The sequence below is a fragment of the Thunnus albacares genome, chromosome 19 (genome assembly GCF_914725855.1).
Source record: "Thunnus albacares chromosome 19, fThuAlb1.1, whole genome shotgun sequence".
NCBI lineage: Eukaryota > Metazoa > Chordata > Actinopteri > Scombriformes > Scombridae > Thunnus > Thunnus albacares.
The window spans coordinates 5,596,830-5,621,738 of record NC_058124.1 but is presented as its reverse complement, the minus strand read 5'-3'; the positions used below and the strand labels follow the sequence as shown (position 1 = coordinate 5,621,738).

General features: G+C 38.2%; 2 protein-coding genes across 4 annotated transcripts in view; one reads left to right on the top strand and one right to left on the bottom strand.

The window, feature by feature from the left end:
• fam135b (family with sequence similarity 135 member B) overlaps window positions 1–12,863 on the bottom strand; it is a 48,582-nt gene extending 35,719 nt beyond the window's left edge. The window contains exons 1-3 of the mRNA XM_044336632.1: window positions 12,522–12,863; window positions 5,251–5,347; window positions 723–802 (exon numbers count right to left, since the gene is read on the bottom strand). Coding sequence (XP_044192567.1) covers window positions 723–802; window positions 5,251–5,327 — 157 coding nt within the window. The 5' untranslated portion in view covers window positions 5,328–5,347; window positions 12,522–12,863. The remainder of the gene's footprint in view (window positions 1–722; window positions 803–5,250; window positions 5,348–12,521) is intronic.
• Window positions 12,864–21,531: 8,668 nt separating this feature from the next.
• Window positions 21,532–24,909, top strand: part of LOC122970229 (collagen alpha-1(IX) chain-like) — a 30,314-nt gene continuing 26,936 nt past the window's right edge. For all 3 annotated transcript variants that reach the window (XM_044336318.1, XM_044336319.1, XM_044336317.1), the window contains exon 1: window positions 21,532–21,723. In XM_044336318.1, the coding sequence (XP_044192253.1) occupies window positions 21,695–21,723 (29 nt within the window). In that variant the 5' untranslated portion in view covers window positions 21,532–21,694. The remainder of the gene's footprint in view (window positions 21,724–24,909) is intronic.

Genomic DNA, 24,909 nt, shown 5'->3' with positions numbered 1-24,909 from the left:
AAGATTACTGTTTTCATGGAAACTTCAAAGACAACCATGTCCAACACAATGTGTGTAATTCAGACACAGAATGTGTAGTCATGAAACTATTCCCTGTGACAGTGAGATTTTCTCACACTCATTCCCCTTTGGACTTAGACACTGTGAAGGAAACCCAACGTGTTCAAACATGATCCAAACTACAGGAACTAACATCAAAAAAATATCTTAACCTGTCAATTTTTTTTTTTTTTTTTTTTTTTTGTGGTAAAGTTCATGTATGCATAATTTATATTCATTCTAGTAGTACAGTAGATTGTACTTTTGAGGCTTTTGTGGAGTTTAACCAATATTTACACCCTAAAAACACATTACTTATTTATATAGGATTTATCTTAATGCTCAAATATAAATGTATTTTAAATGTGTTGGTCATGTATCATTTTTTCTGATATATCCCACAAAAATGTATCTTTATTACATATGCATAACTGAATATAAGCCCTGGCCTTAAAACAACTAAAATCCTCCAGACATGCTTCAAAACCATTAACGTTTGCTGGACAAATGTGGCAGCACAGGTTCATCCAGCTAAAGTGCAAAAACAAATTATGATTACTGAGAACCAATATAGCAAATTGGGAGCTTATCCCCAGACGAGTATGAGGACAGTGTTGACATAAAAGTCAGATGTCTAAAAATATTATGTGTGGATTGAGGATTTAAATATCATCTGCCCTTACCTGTATTGTCTTGTGTTGTCACTATCAACCTGTGGGGCACTCGAGGTGAGACCTTCAACCCTGCTCGTATCTGGTAGAACCTGATGGAAAGGATACAAATATGACACTTAGAGCCACACTACACACATTTACGTACATACTGATACTCTAGACCCAAAGCTCCTGGAGACAAATATATAATGTGAATAGTACAGTTAAATTCACACAATGATATTTGCCAGTGTGTCATCCTTAATACAAGCAAAAACAAGAATCTTGTTTTTGTCTAGAAAGGATGTTCAATCGCTGCTGTTTCAAAGACATTACTAATTCACAAGTGAGTTTTAATGAGCCACAGGGTGGAGGGCAGGTAGGGTGAATCTATGGAATAGCAAATGAATCAAGAGCAAAGAGAGCAATGGCGTTTTGCCAGCATTCACGCCAATAATTATCACAGCATCTTGACTTTGGGTCAGAAGCCTTACCTGGAATTTTAAACTGTATAAAACTAGTATTTCTTCAATACACAAGTTAGGACTTCAAGTAGAATTTACCTACAGTTTTCAAAATAACAATTGCAGGAAGAGTACAACAGCTTGAATATAGTGCTGAAGTTAGCTAGCTAGTTAGCTGGGTACTTGCTAGCTACCTAGAATTGTGTTAACTAGTAATACCAAAAATAAACCAATATTCAAGTGTCAAAACATAAACTTCACAAGGGCCATTTGCTTCAGGTATGGTTTTTCCTTATTAAACATTTGGTGGCTGACATGTTTTCAAAACAGGAGAACATATACAGTAGTATGACTCAGCAAAATACCAATTCACTGACCAGGAGAAACTAGGACAAATCTAATCAAGATTCTGTGACTGAGTAAGCGAGCTGAAGTTTCCGTGACTAACCGTTTCATGAAAATAAAACTATAACAAATGATTTGATGTAACCAGCATGTAACAGGACCCACATGACATAATAACATAAGGCCATAAAGTCTAATAAATGTACCTGCATTGCTTACATGACCTAAATCATATTTGTTACAGTGGTGTTGCCTTTTTGCCACCGCTAATGTGAACTAACTTCAAACTGACCATTCTGGTAATATTTCTACATGGGATGCTCTATTTTAGCACTGACATGACAGGTTTTACATAAACATCTTGACACGTGCAGCTTTAAAGCTTCAGAAGTGCTCTTCATAACATGGATGAGAAGTTAACAATGCCATGTTAAACAAAATCGGCCATGGATTGTACAAATGTAGCTAAATTATTCAAGGATAAAGGGTTATAAATAATAAAGAAGACATGATAATGCACCTCTGTCCAAAGGCTGTAAAGTATACTGTATAGTAGAACACTAGTAGTGCTAGAATTCCACAGTACTGGCAAACATTTAAGGTAAAATTAATGATAGTGTATTGATCCCGGTTGGGAAATTTAAAAGAATGGAATCATAAGAAAATATTTACTGTAGAATATCAGTACAGGGCTATAAAATAGAAGCAGAACAGTCTTAGTGACTTAAATATGGATTATTCACATGACATTTCACACTATAGGCATGGACAGCAATGGAAAACATGTATTTGAAAAGGTCACTTTGACAGTTCAAGTCAACGCAGCTTTGTGTAAAAGCCCATTTCGGCTCTCCGGGGACACATTGGCAATCTGAGAGACCAAAGCGTGGCTGTGAACACAGTCATCACATCAGCGTTTTAGTGACAGCCCTCTTAAAGATGGAGGCTTGACAGAGAAGAGCACAGAAAAGGTTTTGAAGGTTGATAAATAAATAAGGGATGTTTATGGCATGAAATAGGTCAACTCAGTGGCCAGTAACTGGTCAGGAGCTGATCCAATTCCTCTTACAGTGGTGATTTATAGACTTTTGTGCTCAGTGTTTATTTCTCAACATGTGTATAAACTACATTATTACTTAGTCTATCTATCTAGAAGTTATAGGCTAAGAACATCTAAAACATTTTTGTATAAATTGCAGATGCCAGAGGAAAATGGACATATAAACTGGTCAGTAGTTTGAATTTGGTTTTTTTGCACAATTAAATTAGAATAAATAATATCACAAAAATGCAGCTGTAGCTTGTAATGGGAGTATCTTGGACTCTGATTTTGCCTCCATAAGTGGAAACGAAAAGCACCGTGCTTATCGCTGTTGCCTTCTTTACAAATCAAATGCATACTTAGGGACCATTCAGATGTTGCATCTTTTGCGCACACTAATTCATTATTTTCAATGGAAATGCATGCTCAAAACCGAGAGCAACGCCGTTGTGGCACGCATTTATTGTGACGCACTTGTTTTTCCGTGCATCTCCGTGGCACACCGAGATGGAAAAATCTCAACTTTTTCGATTGCAGCAAGCACACCGCAGGTCATATGACAAGAGTTAACCAATCAGCTCCACAGGACTTGCTACACCCTTCCCGTCCGAGGACGTCACAACATCCAGTTGAAAGGTCAGCCACCGCTGGTTGCTAACCGCAGTTAATAACCAAAAAGATACAAGTGGTTTTGGTTGCTTAGGAACAGCAGGTGCAACAGTAGTGCAACCTCCCATGCACCTTGGATAAAAGGATGAAAGCAGCACAGCTGTCGTTTTCCACACATTTTTAGATGCAACATCTGAGCGGCCCTTTAATCAGTAATTTTAATGGAATCAGTGTACTAGGCCCTTCACAGTGTACAGCTGCATGGTCCTCCAGTCTGGTACAGGGATTAGTATCGATTTCAACAATTACATTTCAGTGTGACAAGATGTGTAGGTCCTGTTAACTGAACTATTCTTATTCCGCGGAGCCTCGTCTTTACATTGGGATCCAATTCTGTCGAGTGTTCACATCATATCTCTTCTGCTATCTGAAGCAACATGGCAACCAGTAAAAAAACAAACATATTAGTGCACTCAGCTGAAGGGATTACCATGATGAAGCTTTAGCCCATCCCATTTGGAGAGGGGAAATCTTTTTGATAAAGCTGGCATTTCAGCCAGCCCGAGGCCACGGTCTTAATCTCCCTGCAGACGCATCATGGCAGGATAAACATGGCCCATTTTATGTAATGGAATATCATGTGAAACTCACTGGAAAAATAAAATTTGTTGATCATGTCTTTTATTTACACTCTTACCTACTTATTAGTACAGTACCCATTAAATTTAAAGTTGTTGTTTCTGTTGTTGTAATGTATGTATATTGTGTTACCATAATCAGTTCAGTACTGCCCTACAAAGGCAGACAGAAAGGTTTTTGTGTCTATCTACAGTACTATTACTATTCATATTGAAATCAATACAATAAATAATTTTACTTAACTTTTAGCAATTTTAGTTCAGCTATTTTTTCCCATCTTGATCAGATTTAGCTGCTGTCTTATTTAGTTGGGATGTGGACAAACTGAATTATGAAGACCTTAGTTTATCAGAATGGATATTTGGATTGGCAGTAAGTGTGATGAGGGCTTTTAGAGCCCTGAGAATACAGTAACTGCAGAATGGATTGTTTTTTTTGGCTCTGTTTTGTACTTACTACAAGTTGCACATAATGTTTTCATAGAAATCATAATTTTCTGTGACATAATATAAATTTTAAATGGTAAAACAAAGTTTGTTAATTTTAGCTAACATTAGCCACCATAAGCTACTGGTGACACTAGACCAAGCAAGGCTGTAGCTGCAAAATGCCTGGATGCATTGAAGTGAGCAAAGGTGTGTTTTATTGCTTCTGAATTCAACTTTTCATTTGTAAAGTAAAGATTGTGTTATTTCTTCTTTCAAAAGTTAAATACTCTTTCTTTAACTCATTGTTGACCAAATATATAGCTACCCTGTTCTGCTTTCATCATAGAGTAATCTTCATCCAGCAGCAATGACAGAGGGCGGGGGTGCATAATTTTGATTTATCCAATAAATGAAAGTGTGCTGTCATCATTGCAGGATGAGTCAAATCTACACTCATCCTCTTTTACATTTTCATATCACAGTGAATTCATAGAGGTAGCCTATGTATAAATGTGTTGTTTAATTGGTCAGAGGGAAAATGTACTTTATATAAAGGTCAAAGCACTCTGTCCCTAACTTACAACTACTGTATCAATTAGTAAAGGTTATATCAGAACTGCACGGATATGCGTTTTTGCTTATATGAACTGTTAACTTATTTTGTGACACCTTCCAGACATGGCTCAGGGAGCAACAGTCCATGTGTATAATGTCCCTCATAATTATAGTCAGTCTCAGTTTAAAACCATTGTACTTGGCTGTACGGTATTTTGTATCTTACAAATTCAAAGTTTTGAGTTCAGTTGTTTAGAACTTTTTGAATTCAGTTTAAGGCATATTATGTAAAAAAAAAAATGACAAGAATAAAAAAACAGCTACCCTTCATAACGCTTGAATATTAAAATATATCTGAGCCTGTAAGCAGTCCACATCAATATGTGCAGTGAGTAAGTTGCCAGTTGTGAAGCCAGATAACATAAACAAATATCATGACTCCAAAGATGTGATTTCTGTGAAGATAAATTGCTTACCCCCTTTGAAAAAGATCCACATTGTGAAACTTGTGCAACTCTACAGAAAACTCCAGTGTTCCCTGTACTTCAGACATGATATAATCCCACTCATCACCTGTCAAAAGATAGGACAGAGTAAATTAGACATATCAGATAAATAGGCCAAAAGAAGACATGCAGAAAGATAAGGCAAATCATGACATTTCTAAAACCAGCTCACACTGTTATTTCTTCTCTCCACTGAGGTAATATGACTCACACAGTCTAGTGTGGAGAACGGACTGTACAAGTCCAAGACAGACATCTTGGTCTGAATATAGTTATTATCATCACTGTCCAGGTAACTGTTGGAAAAATGAACACCACCCTGTGATCTAATTATTTCAGAGTGGTGATGTGTGAAAGTGGAAACTGCTCCGTTTGTTGTATCTGTCTTAATAAGGTATGTTGTGAGCTGATTAGAATCAGCTTCTATTACTGTAAATGTCACCCCTCCGGTACATCATTAGTATAATTATTCATTAGTACAATTAGATCTATATGCACTGCACTACTTTAGTATGTTGTCCTTTAATTAAACATCAGATACCTGCAAAAGGGACAATTACAGGCTATCTTCTTTGCACACTTATATTATAATTTTAGTACACCATTATGTTTTTATTTAAAAGCCTAATGTATCCAAGCACTCCTTCTGCTTCAGTGGAGAGGTTTAGAGTCCTGTGATTTTCAGAAACAAAGGTCTCTTCATTCATGTTGACACAAAAATGTTGAAATTTAAGGCTAATTTGAAGCCTATTTAACATGATTAAGATCAGGTGATCAGCTGAGTGTCTTTCTGTCTTTGGTAATAAATAAAATGCATCTTCCTCATACCTACATTCCTATTTTTATCTGTTAAGTTGCATCTTTTCCTGGATGTGGGTGTCTAATACCTTCGTCTTATGCCTTTCACAGCACAATATTAGATCCACACAAACGCAATATTACATCCATTCAGGCCCTCACATTTGTATTTAAGGCCTACGAGATAGGAATCCTGGCTCATGCAATCATGCAGCCTTCTATTCATTGCCTCAGCTCATTGAGACAAATGTAGGCAAATACTAAATGGCTAAATGCATCAGACCACTAAAAATGGATTTGTCTAAATGAATGTGTGATCAGCACATCCCAGCACTCAGAAGCTTAATTCACACCCATATGAGGAGTGTTTTTTCTGTTGATGGAAAAAACAGCACTTCCAAACATGAACCAGCTGATTCAACTTTAAATCCACAATGTCTGAAACCATGAGGAGAAAATAAATATGGACTTTATACTCTAAAGCATTCAGTGAAAGTGATCTGAGGGCTGAAACGACGTGAAACTGAGCCGCCACCAACTGAAGGGAGATGAAACACTGACAGAGTTTAGAGTAAAGTGTACCAAATAACTGCTTATTAAATGCTTTGAAACATAATGTGTGTGGTTTTCGGTCAATGTTCTTATGAGTGTTATAACTAACATGGAGGACAATCACTAGAGGGGAAGATGTGCATAGAAGATGTGTTGTTACAGAAACAGAGTTATTGCTGTGAACCAACTTTCAGAAATGCAACTTCACTTGTGCATTACAACCAGTCCTCAACTTAGCTGCCTTAAAAACATACTGTACATACTGTTTCAGTACACTTTCCTTAAGCAGTGTAGATTTCTCAAGACAGGCTTGTTTTATTATAGCAGGGCTTACACACAGAGGTATTGTGAGTTCATTCACTGCTAGTAAAATGCAAAAGTTAGTGATAATTAGCTACAGCAGACATCCTGCAGCTTGCAGACATCCTGTGAATACCACTGGTCTTCACATCATCACCTACAAAAATGTTTTGCTACTATCAGCAGTTGACGGTTTGCTAATCCCCACCTCCCTTATTACTATTGCTACGCTTGCCCAGCACTGCATTCTCACATGGTGCATATGCTATTTATGATGATTATGTGCCAGATCAGATACCAATGAAATTCACAGCAATTTTTGAAACAATGGTTCTTGATTGCAGACAGAGGTAGACAAAAGCATGTCCTCATTTCTAGCTGCCGTTGGCTGAAATGACAACTGATTTTATCAGTTGTAGCAAGTGAGTTACCTAAGCTAATGTTAGTTCCATGAATTGATTGAAAAGATCACCTTCAGCTGACTTTTCAGAGTTTCCATCCAACCTAATTTAAAACAAGAATCCTTTAAAAGGGTCTTGTGAGTGCACTTGATGAATACATAGCCTACATGACATTGTCCGAACAGGCTGAGGCTAAAGCCTATGTATGATCTATGATTATATGTAAGATCCATTCTTACATACATTAGGTCTATTCAGATGCGTAGATTAAACAGAAGCACAAGCATACTGTTGTCACTTTTAATAAAACAAGAGAAAAGGCTTTTAGGATGAGGACAGAGCCGTTAACATTACCCTAAAAACTCTAATAGCAAGACTGGTTTCCATGCAATGGGGAAATATTACACAGTGGATGTGGTAGACATGAACAGGGCTTTTTTTTTAGCATGAACTGCAACCCCACAAACAAATTATTTAAGTTACTCGTACTGATCCCCTTGTCCTTGACAATTTAGTTACTACTGTAGGTGGTAAGCTAGTTAGCTAGTTAACAGCAGATAAACACACTTTTTCTCTTGTGTTTTTAGTTATGCAGAGGCTCAAAACATCCACCACCAGCACACCACTTCACCATGTGGAGAAACATTTGACAGGGATGCCATGTCTACTAAGCTATGATTGGACAATCACTGTTGGGGGAGGGGTTTAGCGAAAAGTCAATTTATAATTTATGTCTAAAATGTTTGATATTTCAATGTGAACTATTTTTTTAGTTCTGGTGCAGTTGTCTGGAGTGAAGGATTAGGTTAAACCACTTTGGTTAAGGGTGTTGGTCTAGGATTTGTTCCCTTTAATGTAAAAATACCTTGATTAAGTTCTGATTTGTCACGTCCTTCCACTTCACTGAGCAGAGCAATTTATTCTAGTGTCCTTTCCCAAAGTTGTGCAAATAGGGTGACTCTAAGGTTTCTTCTCAGTTGGCAGGGAAGCACTTTTCTCCACCTTAATCATCCTGATATTATAAGAATCTTGTCAAGTGTAGAAAAAGAAGGACTGGTAAATCTTCAATAAAACCTGAACCTCTGCCCCAAAAAACCAGCAGTCTAGAGGAGAAGAAAGGGGTAACCAACCATGTTCTTGTTAAAGCACATGAAAGTAATGCCAGGTAGCACAGTCCAACATGCCTGAGAAGCACAATAAACTTCTCTTACGTTGTACATTAGCTGGCCACTGCCACAAATGGCCAGAAGAGACAAGAAATGACACCACTGTTTTGCCTCTTCTTGCTGACTCTTGTGTAACATTGACACACACACTCATCACACTTGCAGCTCCATTAGAGCGAAGCTTTGTACCAGGGTGACCACAGATGACGGCAGTCATCATAATATCATGAGCCAATAACAGGTAATTCAATGTGAGACAGTGAGACACTGGAGTATGTACACCCTACAATTCTTTCAGCGCTGATTAAGCAGCTTTATTGCTTCCCTAATTCACTGAGTTGTAAGCGTCCAAAAGTGCCGGTTATCTGTTACCTGCTGTCTCATAAAGAAGAGAGAGTGTGCTCACTTCTCCAGAAATGTGTTAGGCATTAAGAATGAACACTGTGTACTGTAAATAAAGGCTCACAGTCACATGGTCTCCCCCCAAAACAATCTCTGCTTATCCAATATGGCTGTAGCATAATCGACCCACACACACAGAGACTACATCCATTAATTGTCAGCCTCTCACAAAAATTCATCAATAAGTTAATCAAATCAGCAAGGCACAAAGCACAACACCCACACTGACAACTTCAAAGGCTGTCATTCATCTACACTGTTCTTCCTTTGACAACGTTGACAATGAGGATCAGGACGATGATGAAACAACACAGCTGATCAGCAAAAGCAGAACTGCAGAGGATTCTTCAAAGGTCATGGCTGACGTTCTTCTGTCATTTTCATATTGTCAATAAATCTCATGAAAAGACCAAATCCACCATCTTTCAAAATTTTCCAGTTTCTGAGGCCTGACTCTGGCACTCAACCTCCTGCCTTTTCATTGCTACATAAGATGTACACGGCCACAAATTTACAGTTTGGTTTTTAAAAAAGGCTTTGGCTACACAGAGTATTGGTAGAATAAATTCATTTTTCGCTTTGGTCTTTTTGTTGAATGTGTTGCCGAAAAAGAAAAAGACAGAATATTGCCAGCCTTGTCCTTTCAGAGGTGAATCAGGTGAGACACTACACCAAGTGGCCAGGGCTGTTACTATGACTGAGGGTACCAAGGTCATGTCCTCTGCATTTTTCTGGTAATTTATAGGTTTCAGCAACATCCTACAGATATTAACTTTTCCCAGAAGGCTTATTTTTTAGCTTTTTCAACCAGAATCCAGTATTTCCCCCACCACAATTTTACAGGGTTTTGAAGCAGCACTTAGACCTTCATGTTAGGACATAAAGTGTTAACATTTTATTTTGCATGTCTGTAATTTCTTGATAATATCATCCCTGGAAAAAGCTAATTGATCAATTAAAGGGGGAATAGAGACAACGTTCTGCATTAGAGTTTATTTATTTCTTTTAATTGTACATGAAGTTGTTGATTTCTAGAGAAATTTCCCTGATACAACTGCTTAATTTACATAAGTCTTGCAGAAAATAGAATTGAACTGCTAACTATGAAAAACTCCAATATTTAACAAAACGTAATGGCTCCCTTTTTATGAGTGGATATGGAACCTCCACATGACTCCAGTATTTTTACAATTCTGGCCACAGCCCTGCCAGTGGCTACTAGTTTCCTTCTTTTCTAATCTTTCTCTCTTTTATAAAAGCTGTAACTAGCTTGTTTGATCTTCCTTTGAGTTATGTGCCTCAATTTGAAAGGTTGTAGATGGCATGAAAGACTGCTGAGCAATCACACTGAATAGAAAACACGCTAAACATGTAGAACACACTAACCTGTTAAAGGTTCCAACAAAAGTCATGATGTTGATTATTTTTCTACAATACCCACTGTGCCCAGCTCACCTTCCTTTTGTTGTACAAATCCTGGATATAATGCATGCTGTGCTGTTGCACTGTATATTTGTACAATGCTGCTGAGCCCAACACAGATATGCACAACCTGTAGCCCAGCCAAGTCTTATGATTTGCTGCTTGTGCACTTTTACAAACTATCTCTTTCTGATTTTCTACTTGCTGCGAATCATTAAACACTAATCATTACAAAACAGCCATCTGCTCTCTGATTACTATTTAATGTAGGCCACACACACACACAGTCACAGGCCTTGTTGAAGACTAGAGTTTGCAGCCTCAGTAATTCCTCCACCTTAAGAAAAAACTCCTGGCTGCCGTTTAAATTGCCCTCCTAGCCTTCGAGCTGTTCCTGTTGGTGTCAGCTCAGCTGGGAATGCTGACTGATATCTCCAGTCTCAATTTGGGAGGATGAAGAGGCAACATGTTCATATGGCGACTGAATGTGGAATGAGCTGATTTTGCAGGCTACGTGGGCGTAGGTGTCAATGTAACACAGAGAGTCATTGTGCCATGACTGGAAGCTGCTGTGAGCACAGCTCAAAGGGCTGGAAATTAATCTCAGGCATTTTTCTATTCATTAACTCTCTCTGCGGAACAACACACACAGGACTATCACCAAATATAGTGATATGTGACAAAGCACCAGTGGGTTACACAACTTCCTCCAATAATAGAAATAGTGCAGTTGTGGATTTCTGGCCAGGTTTCAAGTACAGATATTTAGTTATGTCAAATCAAAGTTTAGACTATTCTACAAACTGGATATGAGGAGACAGTGTGTCCTTCACAGGAAAGCACTCAGCCAGCAATCATGTGATGGTATAATCCAGCATTTTGCTAAAATCCTTCCTGATGCTGTATTACAGGCTCTTTGTTGTTAAAATTACAATGCCCAGTCCCAGCAAAGATGGACAGGAGGCTGAGTACTCTGAGTTATAGAGTTAAATAACTCTGAGTATGACTTTGAGAGGATGTGACTGGCATCCTCACTATCTACCAAATGAGATTCTCTCATCATCAAAGGGCTTTTCTGCAAAAACAGCCAATAAAGTAGCCAGCTGGAAAATCCTACTTTCAGTGTACCTCAGAATTCTTTTGTGGTGTTCGGTGAGCTGAGAAAGAAGCGTGCAATCTACAGTCAAGATCATAACAGACTCTCCATTTGTATTCACAACTCCATTTGTATTCACAACTGTAAACATTTTTGTGTGACAGTGCAGCGCTATACATTGTACTATACGATAGCGTGTGTGTGCATGCATTCTTCAAAGATGTCATTGAAACGTGTAAAGATAGACATTTGGTCGAATTACTTGAGTTTGTTCACACTCTGGTACTCTTAACATGATCCTGTGGTTTTCTGCTCTAATGAAATGTTTACATCAGTCACATGAGTGCCTGATAGCTATAGGCTGTACCGCTGTGTTCCTGAATGCAACGTGCAACCTTCAATAACTGTAATCTATTTAACCTTGCATCATTGTTTAACTTCTATTTTTATCACTTTGCAGCCTGCTGTGACAAAGGCGACAGTGCACTGCATTGTTGCATTTTGAAGTCTTTGTTCATTTCAGACAGTGTGTAGGAGACTACAGCATCTGTGTAAAACTGATGACAAACAGCACACACTGCTGCAGAGTCAAGAGCAGCTTTGACATAGAGAACTGCACAGCCCACAGTGTCCAGCTTAGACTGTCAATTTAAATGCAATTATATTTCATTAACATCTTTTTGAGCATGAGAGTGCTTGAATTAATTTCCATGCATTTATTTTGACCGGGGATTATCTCTAATAGGTTGCAATATTACATTTAAATCTAATTTACCTCTTGCTTTGTTAACTTATCAGTGGGTAGTGTTGTTGGGTCTATTTACAAAAGGACACATGCATAAAGTTGAACACACATACACTAGCTGCCAAAAAGAAGATGCACATATGATGTAGAAATTCAGCCAACTGTTCTCTCTGTCTCTATTATAAAATCCATCCCCTTTCACACAGTAACCGACCAGCAGTCTCCACTAGCTGCTTTCTCTGCTGTAATGTACAATACAACGAGCTTCCCAATCCTCTCATGTTTCACACACATGCAGGCAACAACCATCCCATTAAAACAGACGGGAGGGTGTCACACGTACAATACAGCAGCCTCACCTTAACAGTGATGAAGTCTAATATCCGCAGAGGGTCGAGATCCAGCCTTCACTGAGTAAATCGCTGTTTGCGGATGGATGCGCGGTTTGCAATGTTTATACCACCGCTTCTCCTGCTGCTGCTGCTGTTGCCATGGTTATTCATCCAGACCCTGTATGTTCTGCAGTCTCCCCCCCCTCCTCTCTCTCTCTCTGCCTCTCTCTCGCCCTCTCTCTCTCTCTCTCTCTATCAACCCCTTATGTCTCTCTCTCCTGACGGGGATTTCAATTTGAGAAAGTGCGGCAGCGTCTGTCTCGGGAACTGGCTTTGTGTTTCTCCTCCGGGTCCGCCCCGCGTTTTGCACACAATACATAGGCTATAGAGTGTGGATAGTTTCATAAGGGGAATATTAATAGTCAGCACCCAGCCACTGTGTGCCCTGCTGCTTGCTGCACTATAGTGTGCGTCCAGCGGGCGAGCTGACGTCAGAGAACTGCCCCCTAAAAGCTGAAGTGAACCGTGCAGTGGGAAATTACCATGCGAGGAGACAAAGGATGGGTAGTGTCATGCAAACATTACATTAATGGAATAATAAACGTGCGGGTGTCACGTGACTTGGAGTCATGGCAGAATTAGAGAAGCAAAAATAAACTTCTCCCAGTGTGTCATCATCATACAGTCGTCTGAAAAGTAAAGTAAGACCATTAGGGAATATGGAATGGGTGGGCCACTAACCTAATTATAATGTGCCCCTTATCACAGTCGATGATAATTAACGAGTAGCTCCATGGATTTGAAAAAAAAAAAAAAAAGCTTATTTTTGGTCCATTGAGATGACAGTCTCAAATTTATTGGATAGCTCCTATATGAAACTGATATAACAACACTGGGATAATAGGGGTTTGTCCATGGGAACTCAATCTGGGAAATTTACATTACAATTTACAGAATTATTTAACATAACATGACAGAAGTTCCAAAAATATTCATAAAGTTCCCAGCTTTCATGCCAGTGAGATTCAAAACCAAAATGACTTCAAGACACATGATGCAAGATCAGGACTGGACTACCAACCAGGCAAGGCAGGCAAGATACCCTGCACAACTATGTTATTTTGACACCTACCTAGCCCTAGATACTGAAATACTTAACCTAGATACCCACCTAATATGCCCCACTAGAGCACAATATGAACTAAGGGTCTAAAGCCTGCATTAAATGTTTTTTGGCAACTTGGGATTGGGACTTGGGACATTTTAACAAACATATCTTATTTGCTCATGCAGCAGACATGGAGTAAGATTAGCATGATGATTATAAGTCTAATATTCTCTCTTCTTTTAGCTCTGTTTTGATCTCCACCAGCTCTAAAGGGATCTGGCTCTTGAACTGCTAAATTCTGCACTATGTTCACAAGCTGGTTGCTAACTATGTCTGTCTGCTGTTTGTTTTTGTTTTTTTTTTTTCATTATTAACAGCTGAACACTACTGCTGACAACACTGATGAGAGCACTGAGACTGAAACAAAAGAGTAAAGTTGTGGCCATGTATGTAAAGGAAGATGAAAGACACTAAAACGTTTCATAGAGTTTAGGTAAACTGCGGAGTGGGGTGATTATTCCCTGTGGGTTTGTCACTGTAAGCGCCACCTTTCATATTACACACAGTCATTTTTCCCAATGTTAGTATTAAAATATTGAATATTGCAGCTTTAAAATGGATCCTGCCTCATTACCTGATCTTGAGGCTGTGTTTCGGAGGGAGGCCTTGTGTCAAAATAAGTTTTTAAGACTTTCATTATTTGAGTTTTGTGCTGATGTGTTGCATACTACTAAATATATGTTTTCAATTAATTTAGCACACAGCAATTCTGTGGCCACAATATAGAAAAACTCCACACTCTCCACAGGGGAAGAACAGAGGTTAATAGAGGTCCAGCATCTTATTTTTGCCCCGAGGCCCATAAAGTTAATCTATCTGGCCATGTGTAAGGTGCAGTGAAATCTTGCACCTTGCAGTAATAAGTAATATGAATAATGATTAAGTGAAAAGCATATTTTTTCAGAGACTGGGAAATGTGCATGAAAGAGCTCTAGAACAAGTGGAAGCTAAACTTTTAAGTGGAAACTAAGAACACAAATAACTGGACACATTAAAATTTATCTCTATGCTATATAGTATGTAAGCTTACTACAATCAACAGCTAAATGAAGACAACACTTGATAAAAAAGGCTAAAATTATATATATATATATATACACATATATACATACATATATATATGTGTGTACATATATATGTTTTTTTTTTTTTCCTTTTTTTGGCATCATTAATCAAATTGAAGAACCAACAAAGTCACAATGGACATAGAGCCACTAACCAGCACTTGTTCCTGGCCAACCAAGTCTCACATCAAAAGTGTAATAGGTTAGTTGGTCCTCAGTGCAAAACGTGAGATGCTTACGTTTTGTTTGTTTTTTCTTTTCTATTGGCCTGCGTCCATGTCACATGATTATCAAGTTTCTGTCTGCTCAAACAAACAAACAAAAAAATGGCTGACATTCCTTTTATTCACAGTGGAAAATGCAATATTTTAAGATAGTTTTGGCATTAAAAATGCATTTTGATAATATTTCTAATGAGGAATCTGCATTTTATTTTCATTATCTTCATTCAGTGAATGTATATGATGTTTAGTTTGTCATTTATTACGAAGATTTTTCAGGCTTTTGATTGTTGCTATGGTGGTTGCTATTGACGCTGCTATCGCTGAAACCATGTAGTCGCATGTTGTTTGAATCACTGTCCTTGCGTTATGTAGTTATCTGAGCTGTTATGTTATTTGTGTTGTTTTATGTAACCGTCTGATGATGTTCTTTCAATAAAAATGTAGATTTTAGAGCGCCCCGGGGATAAATTCAATTTGAAATCTAGAATTTGAAGCTTTGTGATTGGCTGACCAGTATTTTCCTCACTGTCACCATGTTAAGGTTTCTTTTAATGATTTCTTTAACATTTCTCAACACAAAAACACTGAAGTGTCTTTGATAACTCAACAATACAATAGGTTAATGTTAAGGCCAGAAATAGTGCTGTTCCTGGCACCAGATCAGTTTCCCCCGCAGTTAAAGTAGACTTTTCAAAGTATGTTACCATGTAAACTGCTCTGAGATCAGTTCTAATTGCAGGAAAGTTAGCCATTAATCTACTGCAATTATTGACATATTGGAGGCAGTTTAATACATGCATGATGTGGCTGAACAAACATTTTGAATCCTAAGGGGATGGTAAACACACTTGTGTAATCAGATTTTAAATATCTAATTGTTAAATGGGTGAAAATGAATCCTAACCACATTTTACCCACACGTGACAACGCCCTCAGTTGTTGACTATCCTCACATGATAGCTGAGGTCAAGAACTCTCTACAACACTTGGTCCCATGTCTGAAGCCCCTTTTATTGCTGAATTATAAGCCTTCAAACATGCACCAAGGTCGAGGTTCAAAGGTCAGTGTTTCAAAACAGGAGCCATGTAGAATCTTCATCCTGACATATGTTACTCTCCAGACTGAGAGCTTTCCAACGATGTATTTGATTTAGCTCTACGACAAAGTTTTAATTTTCTCATTTCATAGACACAAATCCAGTTTGATGAAATATATGACAGTGACAAGAGCAGGGATTAAATGAGGGATGTGAAATGTAAAGTCCAGTTTGATAACACCATCTTCATCCTGTTTATATGGCCATGGTACAAGATTTGATGCACACATACATACACATACACACACACACACTCTCTCTCTCACACACACACAACATTGGAGCGCTTTATTGGATAACATGGATCAATATTAATTGAGGAAGACTCTATGTTTTAAGAAAGATGATTTGATATTGCATATCCTCATCCACATATTCTTGGAAATATAAACTTACATGAGCAATTTCACATTTTACAATCACAGGCTACAAAACATCTTCTCTTAACAGAGATAAGGTCATTTGGATTTGGGTTGCGGACGACTGGCGGCAATTTGAAATGGAATGAAGTCCACCAACGGCAGACAAACAGTAGTCAAAGCACCAAGTCAGCCCACAACACAATGCACTTCCTGAGCCTACCGCTATTAAAAACTGACAAAAACAACTTTATTTATCAGAATCGAAGGAGAAATAACTAAAAGTGATGGCCGTAACATTAACCTATCGTATTTTTGAGTTATTAAGGACTCTTTCATGTTTTTGTTTTGAGAAATGTTAAAGAAATCATTAAAAGAAAACCTTAACATGATGACAGTTAGGGAAATACTTCGGGGCAGGTCCTCTAGTCAGGCGATTGCAAAGCTTAAAATTCTGGATTTATTCCTGGGGTGCTCCAAAATCTAACTTTTTATTGAAAGAACATCATCAAACAGTTACATAAAATAACACATATAACAACAGCTCAGATAACTACACAATGCAAAGACAATGATTCAGACAACATACAACTACGTGGTTTCAGTAATAACAGTGTCCATAGAAACCACCATAGCAGCAATAGCCAGAAAAAGCCTAAAAAATTTCATAATAACTGACAAACTAAACATCATACATTCACTGAATGATGATTATGAAAATAAAATGCATATTTCTCTCTAGAAATGTTATCAAAATGCAATTTAATGTCGAAAACAAAAAATATTGCATTTTCCACTTAGAATAAAACATGAATGTATTATAAGAGCTGGTTACTGGACAAAAATGGCACCCATTCAGTCCAATAAGAATTGCTCAGCTGGTGCATATGATGGTGCATTGGCTTGAAGAAAGTTTTGCAAATATAATATCTCCATAGATCAAAAATTCATAATAGAAAAAGGTATAATTGAACTTGTTTGCAGTTCATGGTGTCCTGTCAACAGTTTTACACATATCTCTTTTAAAATAGTGGTCTATTGGGAAAATGCTATTTGGGCTGCAAGGGAATTTTTTGCTGCAATATCACGAATGACCACTTGGAAAAATTGGCTGCAAGGCTGAGCTGTGGAGCCCTATCCAGCTCTTATAATACATCCATGGAATAAATGGAATGGCAGCCATTTTTTCGTTTTCACAGACAGAAACTTGACAGTCAAATGATGTGGATGCAGGCCAATAGAAAAGAATAAGCCAAAAGGAAAAAAAATTGTAGGGATCCCACAATTTTAGAGCCATAATTGTGAAACTAATATGTTTTGCTCTGTGGATCAACGTAGCTGTTACACATTTTGATGTGAGACTGGGTTGTCCTGGCAGTCAGGTACTGCAATTAAAATGCCATCTGTCCTAGTTAAACAACTCTTCACAGACAAATCACTTGTCAGATAAAGGGGAGGGGAGGATTATGTAACGTATGAATAAAAATGTCCATGGGCCATAAGCTGTTGGCTTTGGTAACTGTGTGTTTAACTGTTGTCAACAGTAGGAAATTAGTTTGCTTTGCCTGGCCTTGTTGGTTCTTTTGTGCCTCTGATGCACCAAGTGAATCCTGGATGATTGTTTTCCTCCACTGTTCCCTGTTCACCTTCCACTTAAAACAACCCAAAGTCAATTGCTGCTTTTCTCTCATGGCATTCTGCCATAAGCTCCAAGTACTCTTGATTAAGAGAGGCGCACTATTGATTTTTTTTTTTCAGACAGTTGGCAGGCCCAGGTGACCATATAGTCTGAAAAAAATTGGCAGAAATTTCAGAAAGGTTGCACACCAAGGACACTAATTTTCACACAGTCCGATATCAGACTTGCATGATGATTTCTAGTCTAGGAAAGGAATATTACAAATGATTGCTGTTGTAGGCTCTATTAGCTGCATTTAGCTTTTAATTTGACTTGGCTCAACATCCTCATTATCAACATCATGATATCACACAGTTTTTGTACAGTTGTTATTATTAGCAGGACATTTTGTCTGAGTAAATTATGTAGAGTGCTCTTTGGTGATATAATGCAGAGAGTGGTTGATCATGGACACATCTACCTCACCCTCAACTCAGTTCATATTGTCTGACAAACTAATATGTTGTCTAGGCAAGTGACAAAAGGATGAATAAGAAACATAATGAATGCTTCCATACAGGGTACAAAGAGTCACTGAGTGGTTATGAAAATGATGTGCTTCACAGTCATCAATCTCAGCCCAAGTGAACACCGATGTCAGATTTGGAGTGGCATGTTGGACAGCACTCTCCACCACCACCATCAAAACACAGACGATCCTTTTGCTTTTAATTTGTCATTTCCATAACTAACCTACATTTTTGTGAAAAGACTCAGATTCAAATAAATCAAAATCATGCTAATAATGATTCCCAAACATATTCATTTCTTCAGTGTTTTGTTGGAGAAACCTGGAAACAGACCTTCATGCATGTAGCAGTTTTTGAGGTCTCAAGCTAGTGTCACAAACAGCTAATTCATTCATAAATCAAAAGTTTAGTATATCAGAAGTGAATAGAGTAGGCAGTTTATTTTGATGAGAGTGTTGCCTCATTTGTTTGAAGTTAATGTTACCTTGAAAACTACGATCATCACTGTCCGCTTGTTACATCTCCTCTGCCTCCTAACCTACTGTATCTTTCACAAGCTAACATTAACAGTAAACAGCAGCCACCACAGTTTATGGCATATTTTCTCACTTTGGACAGGGCTATGTTAGCTGTTTCCTTCCTTCTTTCTAGTGCACCAGCTGTCACTACTTCACCAGCCATAGGTGCCAAAGCAGCAAAGAACCACATGTGAAAAAACAATTGGGCAACACTACCTGACTTACTAAATGTCTTTTTCAAGCTATACCTCTGGCTCCAGTTTTTTTTTTTTTTTTTTAAGGTAGACTAAACATTTCCTGACAGCAGCAGACAGACATATACAAGTCTGTCTGCTGAAAGCAGATATAACACATTCTTCCTCTTACAAATGAAAAGTTCAATTTGTAATTTGAATCTCAATTCAATATGCCTATGGTGTGGTATGAGTAATAACATAGCTTATAGTGGCTAGTGATAAAGTTAACAAGCTTTAGATTAACTATTAGCTATTGCTGTGTAAGCAACATAACTGAATCAGTTCACTGACTTAATGAGCTAATGTTACACTACAGAATTTAAAATTCTGTGTTTTCCTGTAACAGTCACAGTTGCCTCATCAAAATTTAGCTAATTTAAAGAAAGTTATGTTTGGGAGTGTGCTAGCACTCTCAACCTATATTTGCTTGTTCAGACTACAGTATGAGTGATGTCACATTCATTGCATCCAATCTATGGTTTGTTGCTAGTTAACATATTGTTTGCATCCTTTCCCATATTATGTCACTGTTGGCTGACTAACAAAACTGTAAGCCAGTTTGTTCAGGATAACTGAGCTGACTTTTGAAAAGCCACAGTGTTTGAATAGATTAGAGCAAAAGACACAACAGTTTATTATGTCATACTGACCTCAATTAATTCACAACACATAACACATAATCCTCACTGAACGACAAACATTTATTTCTAACATCTCATAAAAGAAATATACACCCACAAAAAAGTTTTTTCCTGCATCTAAAACCTACCAGGGTGCAAAGTTGCCACTTTCACACCGCTTAAATTTTGGTGGACCAAAGCTTGTTATTGTTGCTTAAGATCATAACACCCCTGCTTTTACATTTCCACAACAGTATCAAGCTGTACTCTTGAGGGCCTTGGTGTGTGCGACTCCAGGTCACAAGTATGCTAGTCATGGGGCCTGCCGCGTGGATGAATAATCACAAATTGTTTTCTCTTTCCCTCTGCCCGCACTGTCTGTGCCTGCTCTCTCATTGAGAGCGTGAGCTCTCAATTATCCAGGCTGGACACATGATCTCTCTGCCAGATCTCTGAGGAGGCCCAGTCACTGTATCATGTTTCCCTTACAGCTCTTTCAGGCGAGCATTGTGGTGTAGCTATAAAAGCAATCAATACAAGTCATATGATATAATAACAAATACTTTATCCTTGACCTTTATATTATTGGCTAAAGTAAATTACAGAGTGTCATATGACTGTAAGGTTACTGATCCTTAATCGTAGAACATCTACTATATAATATCATATAGCAGGGACAGCAACTGCCAGGATCAATAAATCAATAATCTAAGATTTACACACAGGAAACAGGTTTTATAAATAAAAATATTAATGAAAGTTCTATGCCGTGGCATGCATCCTTGCAAAAATAAGTCAAAGCAGTCATTATGCTGCTGGACAACAGTGTTTATCACTTTCTCAGATCAAAATGATCTTCCTTTTAACGCAAGTGTTGCAACATTTGTAACACATTCATCCTTTTAAAACACAAACGACATTTTCTTAGTGCTTCAGAGACATCTCTGCCCACGGGCAAAGTGGTTCTTGTCACTTCAAAATTGTTGTTTACCATAGCAGCTGGTGAATCTCTTTGAGGATGAGAAAGTCATACCTGTAAGAAATGCCAGAATGTCTGCACAAGCCAGATAAAGTCAGAGCAATGAAGAATGTCACAGAGTATTCCCTACCACAAATCAGCCTATCACAGATAGTTTTAGACTCTCAGATCTTCCAACATAAAAATCTAGTTTATTTAGCAGATTAAACATCATAGGTGTAATGCAATTACATAACATGCAGGATATATAAACAGCTCATCCGCCTGAGGCTGTTCAGGTAATAACAAGGTTTGTTCATGTCAACACTACAGGCTAACATGCATTCTTCAGCTAAACTGATGAGTGTACGTGATTATGAAATCCACATTTCATCACTCAGTGGCTTCCCTATCCTGACAATAATTATTAGGAGAATTACATACAGCCAGCATATGTCATTAGGGGGCACCTTAGTGAAAAAAAACACATGAGAAAGGAGGAGGAGAGGGGGTTACACATAGAGGCCCACAGGCTTCTGCATCTTTTTAAGTGTTGGTAATAAAACACAGACACCACCTCCTTAAGAACTCCTGGCCAATGGGAACCCATTGAACAAACTTTTATATGTCCACAGAAAATGCTTGAGCATCCCTTACACCGCTCCTCTCAGTCAGTCCCCAACATGCGCAGGTAGGACTGACTTCAGGGGGGAATTTCATGTCTGTGGCTCCTTCTGTTCCTGCATCTCACCACTGCGCGTTATTGCTGAGCCTGTCTGTCCCCAGTCAAGAGGAAGGGGAGTGAAACATGGCTTTCCACTGCTCTGCTTTGATGAGGTAAGTATGTCATGTTGAATTTCTGTCAAGGTTCTTCATCAGCAAGTTTTATCTTTAATCTCTGAGTGTGGCACTTTTCATTATAATAAACACCCAGTTCAGACTAGGTGTTCACTTATAGTGGTTCCCAGTGTGCAGCTATTTTTAATCTTCATTTAGAAAGAGGAAACATCATCTACCTATTTCTTCTGTGCAACCCTCTGATAAGTGCAAGAAGATCTGTAGCTTAGCCATCTTGGCCATTTGCAATTTAATCTGGCCCACACACACACACACATGCAGCCTATAAATCTCTATTGCGTGACATTTCAACAGAGCAAAAGTTTTAAAAAAAAAAAGCTCTTAAGTGACTTTAGCCATTCAGTGTTTCAGTGTTTGTTCAGTTTGTCTAGAAACAGCCTGAATGAATAGTAACGCCTCCAGCATCATCATCATCTGTAAGGACACATTTACGCATCTATTGCTCAGAGCCTTTGTTTCTGCAACAATCAACTTTAACATGACTCAATTGTACGGCTGATTGCTTCATCCATTTTGGGTAATTAAGACAAATGAGAGAGCAGAAATCGTGCAAGGAGTGTTGGCTCACTCTCAGCATTCTGAGAGGACCTCAGGGATATCACGACATGGGTGGCAGCAAAAGGGAAGTCCCATCAAATGTTGATGAATGTGTGGAATGAAAGGAGATGACATGTCATTATTTAATTGACTTGACTGATTGATTACATGACAAGACTTTTACTGGAATATATTTGGGAAATTTTTTGTCCCAAGATGTTTAATTTACATGTATTTTTCTTTACTTTTGAACTTTGACAACTCTTAATACAGTATCTGAGAGAGAGAGAGAGAGAGAGAGAGAGAGAGAGAGAGAGAGAGAGACACAGAGAGAGAGAGAGAGTACAAACAAATCTCTGAATTTTCAGGATGCACATTACACAAATTTATATTTACAGTAAATGTGATACTGATGCATGTTTGACAGCATATCGTGTCAGATTCAGGGCAAATAAAATGTGAAGCTCAAAAGCTGACATTTAGACAGCAACTGTCAACATTTTAAATCCATCAACCTTTCAAATAGCTTTGATGTCTTTATTTAAAGTGACAACTTAGCCCTGTGGATTTCTTTGGCTGTTATGCAAAGGAATTAAAGCAGCTATTGTCTTTGTAAGTTTGTTACAATTTGAGATGCAACCTGAAATGCCCTATAATCATTTTGTGCCAAAGAAACATGCAAAGCCTTTGTTGGTTTTGATTCCTTCTCTTCTCTTCTTTTCAATAGTCATCTACAGAACTAAAAGCATGACCACATACTATAAAAGAGGAAATGCAAGACAAGCATAGTCTATAATTATCGTATGTGAGGAGATCCAGATTAAGGAAAACAAAGTATAAAATGACAGTTTGCAGAAAAAAAAGATTTGATTTGACTCATATTTGTGTTTATTTGCTTTATGGTTATAGTCACCTGACTTAAAGGAATAGACATGTTGGGAAATGCTTATTCGCTTTCTGGCCAAGAGTTTGATGAGAAGATTGATACCGCTCTCATATTTGTTCATTAAATATGAAGCTGCTGCTAAGAGTCTGTTAGCTTAGCATAGGATAAAGACTGGAAGCAGGGGAAATAGCTAGCCTGGCAGCAAAATGTTGTTTGTTTAATCTGTACAAAAAACAGTGGATATTTTAACCTTTGGACACAGCCAGGCTAGCTGTTTCCCCAGCTTCCACTCTTTTTGCTAAGCTAAGCTAACAGTTTCTTGGCTGTAGCTTCATATTTAACAGACAGATATAACTATGGAATTGTACATTTGAACAGAGAAAGCTTCCCTCATATGAGATTTCATCATTGATGTGTAGTTGCACTGGTCTAGACTGTAGATGGGTTGGCATAGAAGGCAGCCAGTGAGTCCCTCTGGGGCTCTGAAGATGCTCCTTTAACTTGAAAGGCATAATGTTAGAGCCCAGTGCCTCCTCTGAAGAGACCTTGCTGACTTAATCATTACTCACTTCTCTGACAGTACACTCACAAACATATGGCCTTTAATTAATCTCAAAATCTGCGCACATAAAAACCAGGCTGGGATAGAATAGACAGTGGCTGATGTCTCCGCTCCTTTGATTGGTCACTTTGAATACTGACCATGACTTTTAATTGGCTGTTTGGTTTGATCACTGAAACAGTAGAAGACAGGCAGTTGCCTGAGAGAAGAAAGAGAAACATAAATAATGATAGCGGATTCTCTCTTTTCTTTTTTTTTTTGTCTGGTTGTTTTTTGCCACTTACACTTGTGAAAGTGTTCAACCTGGTAGCAAAACCCTGTTTAAACCCATTTTCAGATTTGTGAAACCTTTATTTTGCTTATGAAAACAGAAAAAAGGATGATTTCACTGATATTCCTTCATCAAGACCACATTAGAGTAGGTCCAGATCAAAAACCACTATACTTAGACCTGTCAAATCTGGACCAGATTACCAAGGAGACTCCAGAGAGTCATTAAAACACAGTTTCAGATTTGTGAGACCTTTATTCTATTTGTGAAAACACAAAAAATGGCCTGTGTATGTGCACAGATTTTTGAGACTAATTAAATGCCATTTAAACACCATCATCCACACACTCCTCAAGCAAGCAAATGTATTTGTAAGAGTTCACACACTGGAGATAGGTCACGCCCTCACCACCACCTCCACCTCATCTATTTCCCAGATTGACGAGTTACAACCTCTGCCTTTCGAAGATGGTCCCATCACTATCACTCATGTTGATGATGGATTTGGGATTGCTGTGGAGAGTTGTCACAGCTCAGGAAACACATACAAGGAAGCTAAAGGAGGAAAGTGTGATAATGCGAGTGAAAGTGTGGACAAAATGTACCACTGCAGAGACACATGTTCTGCTGTGTAAGATCACCTTGAAAAAGCTGCATGACTATTACTACCATTTATCATCCACCTCTTCCAGAAACCCACATCTGCAATTTTGATGTATGCCATGATAAATCACTTTATCTATGTTTATTTATGTATTTGGTTCATGTAAATGATTCTGAAGGCTTGTAGTGATTCATATCCTCAGCAAGAAAGCTATTCTGGTGACTGTCTCTGACTTGGAAACAAGGCAGCTTTAAGGGTAGAAATGTCATTGGTCAAGTTAGAGCTTAATGGGCGGAGCCAAAAAA